A 19440-nucleotide genomic window follows, 5' to 3' on the forward strand; every position below is an offset into this window, starting at 1 on the left:
CCTTCCCTCCTTTCCCATCTCCCCTTCCCTTCTCTCCCACTCTACGCCATCTACATGCACACACACACACAGTGTTGTTGAACCACCTGAAAACAACTGCAAACTTTGATACTTTATCCCTTTATTTCAGCATGAATTGGAGATCCAGGACATTCTCCTCCATAACTAGTGTCATTAACATTCTTAAGAGTTTAATATTTACCCAGTACTATCATCTAATACAGTCCAATTTCTCAATTTCCCTAGTTGTCCCCAAATGACCTTTATAGCATTTTCCTCAACCAAGGATTTGCTCAAAGCTCACACTCTGCTTTCCTGATTGTCATGTCTCTTTAGCCTCCTTTAATCTAGAACAGCACTCCGAGTACCTGTTCATTTTATCTAGTTTAACACACTTACAGATCCAATGTTCTACGACTGTCCTGTGAACTGAATTGCACTGTCAAATTACTCTTTTATAAACAGCTGTAAAATGTTTAATCCATCTGAAGGATATAATGGTGGGATGAGGAATGGCTTTGAAATTTTATAGACTTAAAATCCTCAAGTCTTTTCATCTCAGTATTGTCTCTGAGACCATAGGCACATAGTCCAAATGCCAGCTCTGCAAAACTTCTCTCCAGACATTATGTACCCAATCCTGACTGTCAATCCTGACTGTCAAAACCTACTGCCTTTACAACTCTAAGATATAAGTCATTATATCCAAAAGAATATTTTGTTTTTAAGACTGGAAAAGGGTTACCAGTATTTGAGTCGGAGGTAACCCAAAATTAATCAAATAATTAACACATTATCTTGTTGTGTCAGACTCTTTTGCAAGCCCACGGACTGTAGCCCGCTAAACTCCTCTTCCATGGGATTTCTCAGACAAGAATACTGGAGCGGGTTGCCATTTCCTTCTCCAGGTTATCTTCCCAACCCAAGGACTGAACCCGAGTCTCCCTCATTGGCAGGGGGATTCTTTACCACCTAGCCATCAGGGAAGCCCTAACACATTACTGACCAGGGGATTTTTGCAGAATCTAACACCTATGGCGTTAACATGTCTCTAGTTAATAATGTGTTAATTTGTTTCCCACGTTTAAATCAGAATCTCAAGCATGGCAGTGAGCCAGAAAAATTACACTAAGAATCGAAAGGAATATGATTTAATCCACTAATAACTAAGTCCTCACAGCAAATATGGATAATTTTTCAGAACACATACAAAATAATAATATTAATATAAATGAGTTTTACTGTTCCTTTCAGAAAACTTAGTTCTTCAAGAAAGAAGCACAGTCCTAGTCAAGGAGGAAGGTCTGGAGACCCTTAGAAAAACTGGAAAGGTTGCAATGGCCTTTGGCCAAAATCAATAAAGTTCTGACCTGAAAACTGGCTTTATTGCCATGAACAGCCACAGTGGTGGGAAGGAAGAAGGCATTAGGATTATTTTTTCCAAATAAGCTTGACTCTGGATTTCCACACAGAATTGCAACTAACAATTCCAGGTTATGGAGAACATTATTTGCAGGAAGCAAATCTAATTTAATTTTTTCATTGCTAACGTAACACCTGTGATACAATAAGGGCTTGTTTGGTCCATTTACACATTCATCTAATAAATACTGATTTACTGCACTCACTGTATGCCAGGCAACATACTCTGTGCTGAGGATGTTAACAGTGAATAACATCCTAAAGGTCCTGCTATCACTGAATTGCAACTTTCAATAAGATATGAATAAAAAACCCTGAAGTAAATGTATTTTCAAAGAGAATCATTTCAGATGGTTGTAAGTAATATTAAGGAATTCAAAGGGAAAATCACATACTGAAAAAGAAGCAAAGGGGCAAACACGGATAGGTGATCAGAGAAGATGACACTGAAGAGTTAAGGTCTGAACTGAGATCTAAGGGGGAAGATAAAACCCACCACATGAGAACACGTGGCAGAGAAACCTGGGCCGTGTGAATAGGCTAAGGAACTACAGATGGCTGATGACGGACTCAAGGTCTAGAGGGACAGGGGGCATGAAAGCGGGTAGGGGTCACTCATGACTTCAGAAGTCATGACCAAGTGCTGAGATTTTATTCTGACTGAAATGAGGAGTCCTAGAGGATTCTGGACAGGAGAATGCTGAACTGTAACCAATGTTTCTAAAAGGTTTATCATAATGGCCAATATGTGCAGAATGAAAAAAACATCACCACAATGAAAATCAGTGAATCATATGCCTCAACCCCCCTTGTTTATGCCTTTAGTTATATTTCCAGGACTAATAAGAGGCAGAAGTACACAATCACAGCACTGTGTAGGCAGTGTTAGAAATGAAGTAAACAGCTACTAGATCTGGTTTTTCACCTCTATTCAAGGACACAGACAAGACTGAACAAGAGGGAAACAGCACACTGCACATGCTCCAAATGTATTTGGGGGAGTCACATCAGCAAAATAGTGCAGTAAGAGATACAAGCCTTGGTCACCCCTACACCTCCCCCCACCCAAATTACACAGCTATTCATGAACAAAAGTAGTCCTTAGAGAGCCCAAGAATCCAATTAGGAACACAGTGGAGCAAAAAAAAAAAAAAACAAAGAGAAACTGCACAGAAAGGATAGCTGGGGAGATGCGCTTGGCTGAAACATCCAGAGACAGCTGGGAACAAAGAAGAAAAGCGAGAGCCATGAGTATCACGCACACTAAAGGTGCCACCATGGTCCCCAGTGGCCAGCTCTGCAAAAATCACTGGCAGCCTTTAATGCTGAAGACTTCAACAGCCTCCCCCACAGCAGTGGATCCCCAGAGAGGGAGGCAACGCTGTTCACCTCCCAGAAAGAGCTGCTGTTACACTTCCCCAGGCTCACGCGAAGCTGCCTCCATTACTACCACACGTGCCTCCAACTGTAGAGTTTCAGGGGCTTCGCAGGGAACCGCACTTCAAACCCAAGCTCCACAAGCAGGCCACGTGATCCACATCTCGGGCACCAGAGCCACGGCCGCTCTGTGCTAGCAGTTCCCCGGACCCCGGAGCTGCAGTGGTTCAGAAAATGCATGTGCTGAAGAGGCTGGCACCATGGCATCTTCATTAGAAACTAGCACCAGGGCTGCCACAGAAGCCCCTGCAAGCTGAACCTGACACAGAGAGGGCTGGTCTGCCCTGACAACCCCCTGAAAGAAAGAGAGAGGAGAGGAGCGCCTCAGGACACTTCACCAGTGAACGCCCCAAAAGAATTCACTGATCCTGCAGGTACCCACAGCCTTGGCCAATGAAGACCGCTCCTGTCTTCCCCAATGCTTGCCTCAGCTGACAGAGCTTCAAAAGAACTGCACCACTGGGCTTTCGCCAGAGTCAGGACCGCCACACACCCCCACTCAGCAAGTGCCCGAACATCCTCTCACAGGTGAAGACACTTCCCAACCAAACCAACTGGTAAGAACTGGAAGAGGCAATTGCTCCATCAAATGTACAAACATCAACAACACACTTTTCCATGCTTCAAACACAAAACACACACAAAACAAAATCAAGAAAACATAACTAGCAAACAAACACCTTAATATCCCAGTAAGTGACACCCCTGAAATGGAGATCTGTGAATTGCAGAGAATTAAAAAATAATTATTTTAAGGAAGCTCAGTGATTTAAGGTAACACAGACAGACATCTAAATGAAATTGGGGGGGTGGGATTGGAAAAAATGAGAAGTTCAACAGAAATACAGAAATTTTTTTAAAAAAGAGCCAAAATGAACTTCTGGAGCTGAAGAATTCAATGAAGGAAATGAAAACCACAATAGAGAGCATCAAAAGCAGACCTGATCAACAGAAAAATCTGAACTCAAAGACAAGTCATTTCAAACTGCCCAGAGGAGAAAAAAGAATGAAAAAGAGTAAAGAAATCCTAAGAAAATCATGGGATACCCGCAAAATGAACACTGTTCTCATTATGGCAGTCCCCAAAGGAACAGATAGGGAAAGGGGTAGAAAGCTTATTTAAAGAAATTATGGCTGAAAACTTCCCAAATCTTTTGGGAGACACAGGTACCCAGGGGAAGAATAAATGCATAAAAACTCTGTATGCAATCAATGTTAAGTTGCCATCAGCTTTAAACAGACTGCTATGTGGGCTTCCCAAACGGTGCTAGAGGTAAAGAATCCTAATCCTACGCCTACTAATGCAGGTAGATGTAAGAGACGTGGGATCAATCCCTGGGTCAGGAAGATCTTTTGGAGGAGGGTATGGCAACCCACTCCAATATTCTTGCCTGGAGAATCCTATGGACAGAGGAGCCTGACAGGCTGCAGTTCACAGGGTTGCACAAAGTCGGACACAACTGAAGCGACCTAGCATGTATGCATGGTAACCCCAGAGCAAAAACCTAAAGGAAATACACAAAAGACAAGAAGAAAGGAATCAAAGCATAGCACTATAGAAAACTGTGGAATCACAAAGGAAAACAGTAAGAGAAGAAAGAAACAAAGGAACTACCAAACTGTCAGAAAACAGTTAATAAGATGGCAATAGCAAATCTTTACCTTATAATTACTTTAAAAGTAAACTGTTTAATTTACTGTTTAAACTGTTTAAATTTCCCAATCAAAAACACATAAGCAGATGAATAAATAAAAAACAAGGCAGGACTACATGCTGCCAGGAAGAAACTCACTTTGGTTTTAAGGACACACATAAGCTAAAAGTAAGGGTGTAAGAAAAGATATTCCATGCAAATGGGAACAAAAAGAAAGCAGCCAGCCATAGCTATACGGAACACCAGACAAAATACACTTTAAATGTAAAACTGTGACAAGATTAAGAAGGCTATTATATAATGATACAGGATACAATTCATCAGAAAGACATAACTATTGTAAATATATATGCACCCAACATGGGAGTAAATAAATATATTAAACAAATATTAACAGATCTGAAGGCAGTAAAAATACAGCAACATAATAGTGGGAGAGTTAAATGTCCTACTTTTAATAAGAGAAAATTCATCCTGAAAGTTAAGTATGGAAGTACTGGACTTTAGACCAAAGAAGCCTACCAGACATATATAAAATGTTCCAACAGCACAGAATACACATTCCATGAGCACATGAAACTTTCTCCAGAACAGATTTTATTATAGGGAACAACACTGGTCTTAACAAGATTATGAAGATTAAAATCGTATCACGTATCCTTGCTGACCATAATAGAAAATAGGGGAAAATTAACATTAGAAATCTGGAGAATTCACACACATGTGGAAATAAGCAACATACTACTAAACAAGCAATGGCTCAAGGAAGAAATATTTTCCAACCTTAAAAAAGGAGAAAATTCTATCATTTGCAACAAAGTGGATGAATGTGGAGGGCATTATGCTATGTGAAATAAGCCAAACAGAGAAAGACAAACATTGCATGCTTTTACTTACATGTGAAATTTTTTTAAAAGTCAAACTTGAAGAAAAAGAAAGTACAATGGTGGCTGCCAAGGGCTGGGGGATGGAGGAAATGTTGGTCAAACGGTACAATCTTTGTTATATGATGAGGAAGCTTTGAGGATCTAATGTACAGCATAGTGACTGCAGTTTGCAGCACTACTGTACATATGAAATTTGCTAAGAGTGGATATTAAGCATATCAAGCTTCCCATCTCTCATACACACACACATAATTGTGTGAGGTGATATATGTGTTAACTTGATTGTGGTAACCATTTCACAATGTGAACATATATGAAATCATCACACATGTACTTATCAATGATACCTCAGTAAAGCTGAAAAAAATGTACTTGGGAACCTGCTCAATGGCTTCAGACATATGGCTGAATGAGGTATAGCTTAACTTTCAGTATGTCATTAGTTTTTCCTCTTAAGAAAAATGCCAGTAAAATCTTTTCCAAAACTTGGGGTCACTAACTAGTGTCCATAATCACCTCCAGGTTTTGGTGCAGTAATGATCTCACAACGCTGACATGTGACACAGGCAGCCCAGCCCCTCCCAACCACAGCTCCCAGATCATTCATCTGCCAAGGGCTGCAGACAACTGTAGGCTGAGCACAGAAGAACTGATGCTTTCAAATTACGGTGCTGGAGAAGACACCTGACAGTCCCTTGGTTTGCAAGATCAAACCAGTCAATCCTGAAGAATATCAGTCCTGAATATTCATTCAGAGGACTGTTGTATAAGTTGAAGCTCCAATTCTCTGGCCACCTGATGTGAAAAACTGACTCACTGGAAAAGACTCTGATGCTGGTAAAGACTGAAGGCAAAAGAGGAAAGGGGGGCGGGGGCAGAGGATGACATGGTTAGACAGCACCACTGAGTCAATGGACATGAATTTGAGCAAACTCCAGGAGACAGAGAAGGAGAGGAGGCTGGTGTGCCACAGCCCGTGGGGTTGCAGAGAGTCGGACACGACCAAGTCATTGGACAATAACAACAACAAAAAACCAGAAAGAGTGTTAGAGCAGTGGGGTGGCTGGATTTTGAGACAGTGTTGTTCGGTCTGAAGAAGAATGGAAAGGAGTCGACTACCACTTAGGGCAATTTCAGAAAAACTGCCCCAGGAAGGGGAAAAGATTTCCACAGATCATCTGCAAGGTACCAGGGTAAAGGGTCTATCCTAATTTGTATAAAAAGATCAACAAAGTGAAACAAAAAATTTTTTAAATAACATAATGGAAAAGAAAAAAAAAAAACTCCATACATGTTCATGATCCTAAAAACTCCACTATCAGGAAATCTTTTGCTAGAGTGAAACATTGAAGAAGCTGTCAAAGTTTCCATAAACACTTTAGAACTTGAATTAATAAACATAAAGCTTTCCTTTTCGACAAACACCTCTTTGAAAAGAGAAAAATCTGATAAAATAACACAGTATGAATCAACATTAGGTCAAAATCCTCAGATTTTTAACCATATAATTGTTTCCAAAAGTTCCCACATGATAAAAAGCATCATAGTTCAAATCAGAGTCAACACATAAATCCCATAAAATGAAAGTACACTGCTTGATGCACCACAGTATTTTATAGTTAAATACATCCGTTCTTTGTTGTATTCCCAGAACCCTGGAGGAAGAAACACTGTCTTTGAATATACATTTCATATAGACAGAAACCTTTGGTTCATATATTTTCTTCAATAATTCCTTTAAAAAATGTATAGATGTATAACCTGTATGTTTAATTTTGTTACTTCCTCCCAAACTATAGATTTATTTCCATAACATATTGACTTTGCCAAACATTAATAGAGCTAATAAGCTATACTCATGTAAATGCTTTTATCTTCCTTAATAGAAGTGGCCATTTGACAGAAAATACAAAATCCTACAATAAGACTCATTAGCTCTTTGACCTACAAAGTGCAGATTTTTTTTTCATGCACATTCACACTATCTTTGCACACATGCAGTGCAGGGCACACTCCTTCAGATTCTAGAGGGCTACAGCATGCTTCCTCTCACTGTAATGAAGTCACTCTCAGGAACTTAAACAATTTGAAAATGAGAATGTAAAGCTACATCCACCACATCGTTTTCTATGGATTGTTCCTTCTTGCCAAAAAAAATTGACACCATGTAAGTTCTCAACAAGGGAATACATTGGCAAGTTATAATGAAAGCCCAAAGGAACTGTGACAAATACTACACAGAAACATCAGAAAGAATGATATGTGGGTAAGTGCAAAAAGGACAACATAAAAGCATGTAGAAATAATTATAAAAGTAAATAAGAGCACACAGTGGAAAGGCACAAGCAAAAACTAAAACTTCTGCCAATGTTAGGATTATAATGGCTTTATCCTAACAAAAGGAAAGGAAAGTTAGTAATGAATGAAAGAAAAGGTTCAAGTCCTGTTACACCATTGGTTTCCAAGGACAGTCTACACTTCCGGCCACTAAGTAGGATTCCAGGCTTACTGCCCTTCTGCAGACGGCAGGGGTTGGGCTACATGGCTTTTCAGCTCCAGAACTCGAACAGTCTTTCTTTGTCACTAAACAGCAAACTCTTCCCTTGCTTCTTGTTGGATGACAGTCACTATGATAAAGTCCTCGAACATTATACCAAGAAAGAAATCTGAGTATGTCCCCAAATTTATACCCCTTTTAATTCTCTCTGAAGGCTTTCATCTCTGTCAAGGACAGGGCAAAACTGAGTCTTCCACTGGTTAAGTACATGGCCAGGCTGCTGGGTTATCACATGCCAAGACCCATGCTTTCTCTCTGACAGCTTGTTTGGTTCCCTGAGTGGTAAAAGAGGCTGAAGAGAAACAAACTCATTCATGTAATTTTTCTTCATTTTACCTGTGGGTGATGACTCCCACTGGTAAGCACTGCCTTGCTTCTGCCTTTTATTTTTCTCTCAGGCTCACACATAAATAACATGTACACTCCAGAGGCCCAAAGAAAATACTCCATGTTTTTATGGACGCCCTGGAGCAAAAGAGGGAAAAGAAAGGAAAAGAAAAGGAAAAAAAAAAAAAAAAACACCCGAAAACATAGCACACAAAGCCTTCCTTGTTCTTATAATCTTTCTTAGACAAATTCTACGCTAGAGAAAGCCACAGCTGAGGATTTCACGGTGGTGTTAAACACTACTTAAGTCCCATGAGAGGGGAGCCATGCATTCCCTTTAGTATTCACTGTGCTAAGCTTACTCAGCTTTCCTGAAAGATAATCTAACAGAGCAGTCAGAAGGAAAAAGCACAGACCAAGGTTACTTGCTCTTAGCTGCTTATACACCATTTCTTTCCTGCCCAGGAAAGGAAGCAAATAAAAATGTTCTTGGGACCGGTTCTCATGAAGTCTGGTATTCTGCCCTGCACAGAGACAGGTCAGACATCCATAGACCAATTCAGTAAATTAAATTCAGGCAATATATTCCTAAAACTTTTTTCTATGCCACAGACAAGTATACTCCAGGAAGACTAGATTTCTTGTCCTCAAGGAACACCCAGTCTCAGAACATAACAACACAAACAGATACAAACCAAATTAATGAGAGCAAATAGCTAAGCTAAAACAAAAACTCAGGATTAGTTTTATAAATGAAAGAAAAAGACGGTAAGTGCAAATACTACTACCATAAACAATGCAGAATAAACAACTCAGTATGTGCACACTTCAAATGGGAAGAACAGGAGGATGCGCATCGCGATGGGTCTGACTAATCTCACACAGCCCATCAGGGGCCCACTCATGCTCTAACGACTCCCAGTGTGTCTTGCTAGAAGGAGATGCCATTTACTAATGCTTGCATTTCACTCTTTATAAGTCTTCCATGATTTATACACAAATCTGAAGTATTTCAAGACATGTGACACTCAAAGACCAGACTGACTTCACAACTCTCAAGCACTGATGATGGGTAATAAAGACCATGATGAGTATCATTTAGATGGTTGTAATGGAATATAAAAACCACAGGCAATAAACAGTACTCACTCATGAGATAAAAGCGATTATATTGATTGTATCTATGTGCATTAAGTACTAACATCGGATGTTAATTAACCTGAAGTCCTGAATAAAAAATTATATATGAAATAAGGAAGAAAATCCACACTTACTTACAGAATAAAAATGAAATATATATTACCTGATTTTAGGTGAATATTAATTGACCTACTATCAGGCCAACCATATATCTTTTATAATAAATGCTCTTTTAACTGACTTCTATTCAACTGACCAGCCAAATCAATTGATGGGCCTCATTTCCTTTGCAAAACATATTGAATGATTCATAGCCAATGAATGCTGCTTCATAAGGCACCAGTACATTATACACTAAGAGTAAACGGTTTGTTTCTAAACCTATTTCCAATAGTTACAGTCAGTATTTAACTACATATCATGTGAAATGGTGAGGGTAAAAGGAAAGTGAGATATTACTTCCATAAAAGTTAAGCTGGGGACCTCCCTGGTTGCTCAGTGGTAAAGAATCCGCCTGGCAGTGCAGGAGACACAGGTTCAATCCCTGGTCCAGGAGGACCTCACAGGCTGCAGAGCAGCCAGGCCTGTGCCCCACAACTGTTGAGCCTGTGCTCTAGAGCCAGGGAACCACAACCACCGACGCCCCGCCCCGCCCCGCAACTACTGAGACCCGTGTGCCTACAGCCTGTGCTCCACAGCTAGAGAAGCCGTCGCGGTGAGAAGCCTGTGTACCACACAGCCAGTAGTCCCCACTCGCTGCAACTAGACAAAAGCTTGGGCAGCAATGAAGACCCAGCACAGCCAAAACTATATAAATATTAATAAATAACTAAATATTAAATTAATTAATGTTAAATTAAAAATTAAGCTGAACACAGAAAGGGGGGGAGGGGCGCCTTAAATTAAAAAAAAAAAAAAAAACACTGATCTGGAATTAAATGTGAGACAATCCTAAAGGACTAGGAGGAGGAACCAAAAAGGATTTTGCACTCAAGATTACTCACATATGTCTAAGTTATTTCAACAGTTTTAGGAAACCCTCATAGACAATTGTGGTCAATGCATTATGGATGTGGTTTATTCAAGGAAGAAGAGTTGGAACGCAAATCAGTGGAACCATTCTCAAACAGCTCTCACTGAACATTTTAAACTCCTGAGGATCTTTTTAAAAACTCACTGCCAAGGCTGTACTTCACATCAGTTTAATCAGAATCTCTAGGGTTGATACCTGGACATCAGTGTCTTTTCCAAAGCTCCCCTAGTGGTTCCAGTGTGCAGCCAAGGCAAACAAGGATCTGCATAGAAAGACTGGTCAGAGGAAGTATTGTCTTACCATAAAATAACGTGCTAAAGTATACGCTTTTTTTAATGGTTTCAAGCTTTAGCAGTTTCTGTTTTGTAACTGCACTATGGGACTGATGATCTCAGGAATATGTATTCTACCAAAGAACAAAATGTGTAACCTGATTTACTTTGGCCTAACAAGTAAAATGAATGGGATATAAATACCCTTCCTCACAAAGGTCCACTGGTAAGATCCATCAGTTTCAGAGGTTGAAACATCACTTCCGTAATTTCAGGGAAGCTTTTCAGTCCTGTCTATGTAAAACTGATCTATCCTACACTTTCTATAATATTATGACATCCTGCAACTACTTTAAGTGTATATAATCACATTCTAGAAAAGCAGAGGAGTCAGTAAGTTTAAAAAATTGGGGGTGGGGGGGTGGTTACCTTGGGGAAGAAGGAGCTGGAGAGAAACTTAAGTTTCAATGTGTGTAGCAAAACCCTGCGATTTAGGAAGCCAAATTCATAAATTCACTTTTATTTATTCATGCAAAAAGCATACAGTAAACAAACGCTCTATACATATGGCTACTCTAAGTACTCTAAAATGATGCAAAAACAAAACAAAAATATCATCTGAAAAATACAGCCAATATGAGTCCATATCCTTTAATTCTTCTTATGATGCAACAGTAAAGCACAAAGTCTGTCAACAGGGAGCTGTCGGCGCCTGCTGAAGAGGAAGCTTACTTGCACTAGGTGCCACTCAAGGGCAAAACTGCCTAATGAAAGTCACATTTGATGAACCATCTACACTTCAATTCCAAGTGGCTCAGTTGCTAGCTATAGTCCTCCTCCTACTCATCAAATAATCTGGAATCCGGCTTTTGATTTACATTAGCTGCATTTTTTATTTCCAAAGCACACCAGAAATAACATAGTCTTCAAATTTAACATTTGAAATGGGTTCTACTTACCTCCTTGTACTTATTCAAAGAAAACAACTGTAATTGAAATCCTTCCACTGGAAAGGAAGCCCTTGGAACTTTTGAGCAGTTGCTCATCCTTCAGCATCTATGAATAGTCTTTCCATTAAATTCAGTCCACTCTAACGATGGAAAAAAATTTACAGTGTAACCTGGTGTAGACATCAAGTTCTTCTCATGTCAAACAACAGGCTTTCCTCTACCAAACAACAAACAAGGGCAGAGGAGACAGGTTCTGTCTGGTTCAAATTCTAAGGTCTACCAAGTGAGAATGCTCCATAGCCTATGAGTCTTCTCAAGTCTCCAAATGGTTTTGTGACACAAATTTATTGCTTCACTCTAACAAAAGTTTACTGAGATAAAAGTCTATAAAATATTAACAAGGTACAGTCATCATGATTACATAAATTTCCAAACATTCTGTGTAAATAAATTTCAAATTAATTCTGAAGTTAAAGACTGAGTTAGAGTCCATACTTTAAGCTTATTAGACAGATATTGTGTAAGGTTATAATCAAGGCTGGTAGCATGGTCAAACAATACTTATCATAAGTTCAGAGTGGCTGTTAAGAGGAACACTTCTCACTAAAGAAAAAAAAAAATCTCATTCTCTCCTGCTAGTTCAACACCTCAATTGTAACTGAATATCTCAAGAAGAAAATCAACTGTTTCCTATGTTATGCTCTTTCTGGCTAAAGTACTTAACTATTTTTCACTGAAGCCAATATTAATAATTCTAATCTTGTTACCAAAATGCACTGTCGAAACTTCCTGGCAAAAGAAAAATATTGTAAAGACAATGTTTTTATGCATCTACATCTTGATAGAACAGCAGTTTCAGGTTTGGAAGATCAGAAACAACAATGTGAATATACTCAACACTACTGAGTTGTCCACTTACACAACGGTGAAGATGGTAAATTTTACATAATGTGCTTTCTACCATCATAATATATTTTTCTAATTAAAAAACCCCAAAAACTTTGATGAATGAGCTCAATATCAGGTAGAGGTAAGACAGGAAAGAATTAGAGAATCTCAAGATTAAAAAATCGAAATTACTAAGTCTAAACAAAAGAGAAAATATAGACTAAGAGGGAGAAAAGAACACAAAACAAAACACAGAGTATCAGGGACCTGTGAGATTGAAACAAAAGTTCTAAGAATTCAGTTCACAGCATCGGAGGATGGAAGGAGACAGGGCTAAAGAAATAAAAAGAACATGGTAAAACAGGCACAATTTGGCAAAAGACACAAAACTACAGATTCAAGTAGCAGAATAAGACCAAAGCTATACCACACCAAGACCCATCACAGTAAAAGGTTTGAAAATTAAAGACACAGAAAAATTTTGGAAATAGCCAGAGTGAAACAACACATGACTTACAGGGGAAAGAAGGACAGTGAATTTCTCATAAGAAACTCTATAGGCCAGAAAAAAGATTCAAGATACATTTGATGGCTGAAAAGAATGTCAAGCCAGAATTGGATAGCAAGTAAAAATATTCCTGAGGAAGAACTGAGTACTAAAGACATTCTCAGATTAAAGAAAACTAAGAAAATGTGTTGCTATACCTATCTTTAGTTATAAAGAAAGTGCTCTTCTTTAAAAACAAAAAAAAAAGGAAATGATAAAATAATTTCAAACCACCAGAAAGGGGAAAAAGAATAACAGAAAGAGCAAAATAAATATACTTTTTCCTCTTGAATTTCCCAAATCATGACTGATGGTTAAAGCAAATATTACAACTGTCTTGAGATGGTTCTAAATGCATGTAGAGGAACTATTTAAGATAATTATAATATAAATGGGGGAGTATATTTTCAACAGTTTCAACAGAACTGTATATTTTGACAGTTCACTTGAGCTGATAAAAACCTGACCACAGTGGACTGTGATGTAATGTATACATACTGAAATATCTAGAACAACCACTAAAATGCTGTACAAAGATATATACTTAAAAACACTATAGATAAATCAAAGTGAAATCTGAGAAAATTCCAGGATGTAATTTACAGAAAAGGAAGGGAAAAAAATAATCAAAAACCATAAAAACATTAAACAAAAAATTGGCACACTTATGCCTTATACATTAATAATTACAAGGAAATGAAACTTGAAGTATCCCAATTAAATGACAGATTAGTAGAGTGCATTAAAAAACATGATCCAACTATATGCTATCTAAAGAGTTTCTTTAAATATCAAACTTAAGTATATACAACGTAGAAAGTAAAAATATGAAAGGATCCGTCATAAAAACATTTGCCAAAAAGGAAACAACAGTGATATATTAATATCAGATAAAACAGACGTTGAAGCATGCAGAATTGCCAGGGACAGAGACGGAAGTTACACGATGATAAAAGGGGCCCTATACTGACAAAACATAATAATCCTAAGTAGACCTGAAAATATATGAAGCAAAAACTGACAGAACTGAAAGGAAGAAGTCGAATCACAATTATACTCAAAGCCATCAACCACCCCTTTCTCAACAACTGAGAGAACTAAACAGAAAATCAAACACAGAGATGAACTCAACTTTAATCACAAGATCTACTTGACACGGCAGAACATTCTACTCAAAACAGAATACACATTCTTTTCAGGTGCCCAAGTAAACCCCACTGAAATAGAGCCATATGATGGGCCAGTAGACAAATCTCAGCAAATGTACACAAATTCAGATCCTACAACGTATGTTCTCAGATCACAATGGACTCAAACTAGGAAATGATAACAAAGGCAACAGAAAAATGTTCAGACATTTGGAAACGAAACCACACACCACTAAACAATTCATGTATCAAATAAGAAGTCTCAGGGTGGGGGGGGGGGGAGATAAATTAAACTGAATTAAAATGAAAATAATACAACATATCAAAAAGCAAAAAAAAAAAAAATCTTAGATTTAACACAAAAAGGAAGCCATACAAAGAGAAAAAAATCCATAAATTGGACTGTACCAAAATTAAAATTTTTTTGTTCTGTAGAAGACTTTAAGAATTAGAAAAAAAGATTTTAAACCTCACATCCAATAATGGATTAGCATCTAGAATACGTTAAGAACTTTTAAAAACTCAGCAGTAAAACTCAGAAATCTAGTTAAAAAACAGGCAAAAGATATTTAATGAGGAAGATATATTTAACAAAAGAAGATACTAAGATGACAAAGTACACGAAAGGACATTTGACATGATTAGTTATTAGGAAAATGAAAATTAAAACCACAGTGAGAGATCATTACACACCAATAGGATGGCTAAAATAAAAGCCAGTAAACCACCAGATGCTGGTGAAGACGCAGAGAAAACAGGTAACTCACACTACAGCACTGAAGAGAATATACAAAGAGAAACAGTGAGAGACAGCTCTGGCAGCCTCTGAAAAATTAAACATACTATTCAAGAACTGCACTTCTTAGCATTTATCCTACAGAAAACTGATGTCTACACACCAAACATACACAGAAGTTATGTGAACAAACGTTCACAGCAGTTCTATTTGTATTAGAAAAAAACCTGGGAGCAGCACAGACATCCCTCAAGAGGAAAATGATTCAATGAGCTGTGGTGTGTCCATACCTTGGAGTGCTACTACTCAGAAGGAACAACACAGAACAACTTGAAAGAATATCCAGAGAATCACATGGAGTGAAAAAAGATAATCACCCAAACGTTACATAGTATATGATTCCATTTATATAATATTCATGAAATATCAAAACTTAAAAATAGGAGAAAAAGTTATTGGTTACCAGGAGTTAATGACTGGGGGTATGGGGGCAGGGCAAGTGATGTGCCTATGAAAGACCAAGAGGAACAATCCTCTTGGTGATGAAATTGTTCAATACCTTGACTATATTAACATCAATATCTGGTTGTGACATTCTACAATAGTTTCATAAATTGTTACCGTTGGGGAAACTAGGCAAAAGGCACATGGTCTCACTCTGTATTAGTTTTTACAACTGCATATGAATCTACTATTATCTCAAAAAGCTTAATTTTTAAAAACTATATCAGGTGATACTTCTCCCAATTGAATAGATGAAAAAATACTTTTATCAAGTTTCTATATGTTACCCAAGATCACATACTACTAGTAAATGGTAGATGCAGAAATCAAACTCATGTTTCCTAGACTCCACAGAAAAGTCACAGCTTTACTCAATACATTTAGGGAAAAAATGAGCACCTGTTATGTGTTGGAATTAACAGATACCAAAAAAAAATGACAACATAGTTCAGTACTCTAGGGTCTTATGGTATAGAGGGCATAGACTCTGGAGTAAATAATTACAATAAAATACATTATGTATATACAGGCCAATGCTAGCATTGCTGAGGGACATCAAGTGAGGATTCTTCAATGGGAGAGGATAGTCATTAACAAGAAGGGGATTAAGGGACACAGACCGACCTTTTAACAAGGTCACTCTAAACATGTCTTAGAGCACTAGGAGGCATCATGAACATCTTGGAAATAAACTAGGAGGTTCCTCTAGTAAGCCAGCTGGGAGATGGTAAAAACAGATCTAAGATGGGCCCTTGAACATAGATGACCAGCAAGATATGGTAGTAAACAGAAGAAGATAACGTTTGGTTGTGGAAGAGAAAATTAACTGCATTTTAGCATTTTAGAGATGCTTCATCTGAGGTTTCTGCTGAACTTCAAGGCAGATGTCTAACTGGTCAATAAAATATATGCCTCTGAAGAAAGAGATTAGACTAGTAAAATAGATTTTGGAATAATCAGTTATTAAAACATAGTAAAATACATGAAAATAGGAAATATACCAAGAGACTGTATAAAAGGAGAAGGAGGCAAGGAGTAGGATGGACTTAATTCAAGTAAGCAATATTTTAGAAGGAATGATACCTCGGTATTGACCAAATTTAAGAAAGAGATTACTCAAAAATAATTTAGACAAAGAGAGTTAGTAGCATCGATGTATATATACCTCCCTATGAATAACAGACAGTTGGTGAGAAGCTGCTACATAACACAGGGCACCAAGCCTGGTGCTCTGTGATGACCGAGAAGGGCAGGCTAGAAGAAGGGACAGAGGTGATGTATGTATAATTAGGACTGATTTTCATTGTTGGACAGCAGAAACCAACACAACTCTGAAAGCAATTTTTTTCCAATTAAAAAAAAATAATTTAAATGGAAAAACAGAAGTGGGCATGTGCATGCAGTGGTAGCTAAAAAGATGTTTGTGTTACTATACACGTATTTTTAATTTTGGAAAGCGGTCAGAATCTTGATTATCATAAAGAAATGTTTTTCCGTGCCAGTGTTTTCGGTCATGTATGCTTGACTTTCTTAGTTTTTCTTGCCCACTACTTAAGACTGATTCAATCATTTTCCCTAAACATAAAACAAGGAAATGGCTGGCCATCAAAAATATTCTATAATGTATTTTTATCTATCCAATAATTAAAAGTTTATATCAATCATTTGGTCAGTATTTGAAAATGAACTTTTTCTTTTTTGCCTTTCTAAAATACTGGAGGATATTCAAAATTAATAACCCTTTAAAAGAATGGCTTTCAGGAAGAATACAAAAAAGAATAGTTTTAATTTGGTTTTAAGCATCTCTGTCCCTGGGTTTACACTGAAGTCTTTCATCTCTCCAAATGAAATTAAACTCATTTTGAATTCTGGAAAAAAAAAAAAGTGAGTCTAGAAAATAAATCATTGTGAAGGAACAAAAGAACAGAAGTTCTGTTGAGAATCACTGAAATCTAGAGCATCAATAAGCAGGCTGAAAACAAGACTGAGATTTTTCTGTTTCTCTTATTCCCCCTATTCTAATATAAACAGGATATCCTCCAATTAGCTATGGAGTCTTAGATTATTTAGTTTTACATTACACGCATGCCTTGGTATATGAATACACTCCCTCCTTGTTTTGTTGCTATACGAATAGTAAGGTAGTTATTCAAATAAAGCAATTAATTTAATGTCCTCCTTTTCTTTTTTTATGAAGATCATTTCTTGAAATATCTTTCGGCTTTTAACATTAGTTTACTTTCATTCCTTACCTCTGAGCTTCAGGTTTCTATGGCAGGACATTTAAGGTCAAAGGAAAAGGTTATGGAGGTATAGTACACTTTTAATTAATCAAAATTCATAACAACAAACAATAGGTAATGGGCTGCTCAAACCAAAGTAATCTAGTGAGGAAAAAACTAACCCCCAAACCACAATGACAACCTGTCCTGATCCTATGCACAAAGATAATGTTTCAGTCATAACAGCTTTAATAGTTAACAATGCAAATATGTCTAAAATGGGGAATGAATTTCTTAAATAAAAATTCTGTATTTTGACTATGGGTAAAGAACAAGTAATTTAATTGTCACAAAAACACAGCAGAAACAAACCTACAACAGAAAATAACAATGTGGAGAAACGTAGCCTAAAGTGTACTAATGTCAATTAAACCAGAAAAATGGAAGAATTTTTCAATATGCTTATAAATATGCAATCATAAAGATCATGACAAAAACCATCATAATTTTCCATCTTGCCATATCATGATTCCATTCTCTAGGATCTCAGCTTAATTCTACAGTCAGTGTTTTCAACAAACAAAGCAAAGAAAGAAGGATTACAAAAGGGAGGCATTTCAGGATGCCCCTGGAAACCTCATTACTAACCCAATAAATTTCCAACATAAGTGATATATACAGATGCAGAACCAAAACGATGGCCAACAGCTTCAGGTAAGTTTAGATGTGTTAGGAAGTACATACTTCTTTCCTCAAAGCCTAGTCATGATGTATTGAAACACTGTACTGTAACAGTGAAATTTCAGATGCAGCCAAAGTTCACTGCCTCCCTAAAATATAACCCCCCAAAATACAGTAAAAAGATAATCTCATCAACAGGCAAAATGATGGGGATACTTTCTGTACCCAAATAACATTTGAACAACGAACAGCAAAGCTCTTCTACATGTGAATGAGCAAAGTCAGTTAACTGAAAGAAAAAATACAAATAAAAACTTCTGACTAAGCAAACTACAGGTAACAGGAAGGGACTGTCAACTTCTTTCAGAAGCAAAAATGCATCAAGTTTCATAGCAAATATTCCTCTTGAAAATTCTCTATTCAATCTAAAGAAGTACAGACTGTCTTTCATGTTACTACAGTTTCATCATTTTTCTTCTTTAAACACTAAATAATGCCTCTGGAAAGGAAGGTGAAGACTCCTTCCTCTTGGTCAGTGGCAATGTCAGACAGCAAGTATAGAGCCTGCATTTCCTCCAGGAATCATTAAAGCAGAGGACATGCATTCACAAATAAAGCTTCTGGGTTCATCTGCTTCCCTGAATAACCGGAGGAGCTCAACAACAGGAGAAGCCTGGAGGGAGGTGGCAGGTTTCCCTTGGGAAGAGAAAACATATTGACTTACCTTCTCTGCATACTTGAACTTAACATAGAACCAGCTTGACTTGATCATTGTCTCACCTCCTGCTCTCAGAGGAAAAGGAGATGGGAAAAAAATAAAAAGAAAAAGAGGAAAAGAAAAAACAAAAACAGTAGAGTGCTGAAGAAAAAGCCGCTTTTCAGCAAAGGCTTCTTCCAGATGCTGAATTTTTCAAAGGATGACATGTATTCAAAGGAGGGGCCAAAAGGAAAGACACAGGAAAATGCACTATTAATCTGGCCTCCGTCCCCCTAATGTTCCTATACACCTTCCCTTGGTGCCTACAGCGCTGCGA

The 19440-nt window shown here is 37.6% G+C and overlaps 1 protein-coding gene across 6 annotated transcripts in view; it reads right to left on the reverse strand.

Annotated features, from left to right (window-relative positions):
* The window catches only part of AUTS2 (activator of transcription and developmental regulator AUTS2), a 1192920-nt gene that overhangs the window by 818926 nt on the left and 354554 nt on the right, over positions 1–19440 (reverse strand). Inside the window, exon 1 of one of the 6 annotated variants that reach the window (XM_043914911.1) lies at positions 19131–19193. The exons of the other annotated variants lie outside the window; for them this stretch is intronic. Coding sequence (XP_043770846.1) covers positions 19131–19178 — 48 coding nt within the window. The 5' untranslated portion in view covers positions 19179–19193. Of the gene's footprint in view, positions 1–19130; positions 19194–19440 lie in introns of those variants that run through there. 6 annotated transcript variants of the gene reach the window in all.

Source organism: Cervus elaphus, chromosome 10 (assembly GCF_910594005.1).
Source record: "Cervus elaphus chromosome 10, mCerEla1.1, whole genome shotgun sequence".
Taxonomy (NCBI): Eukaryota; Metazoa; Chordata; class Mammalia; order Artiodactyla; family Cervidae; genus Cervus; species Cervus elaphus.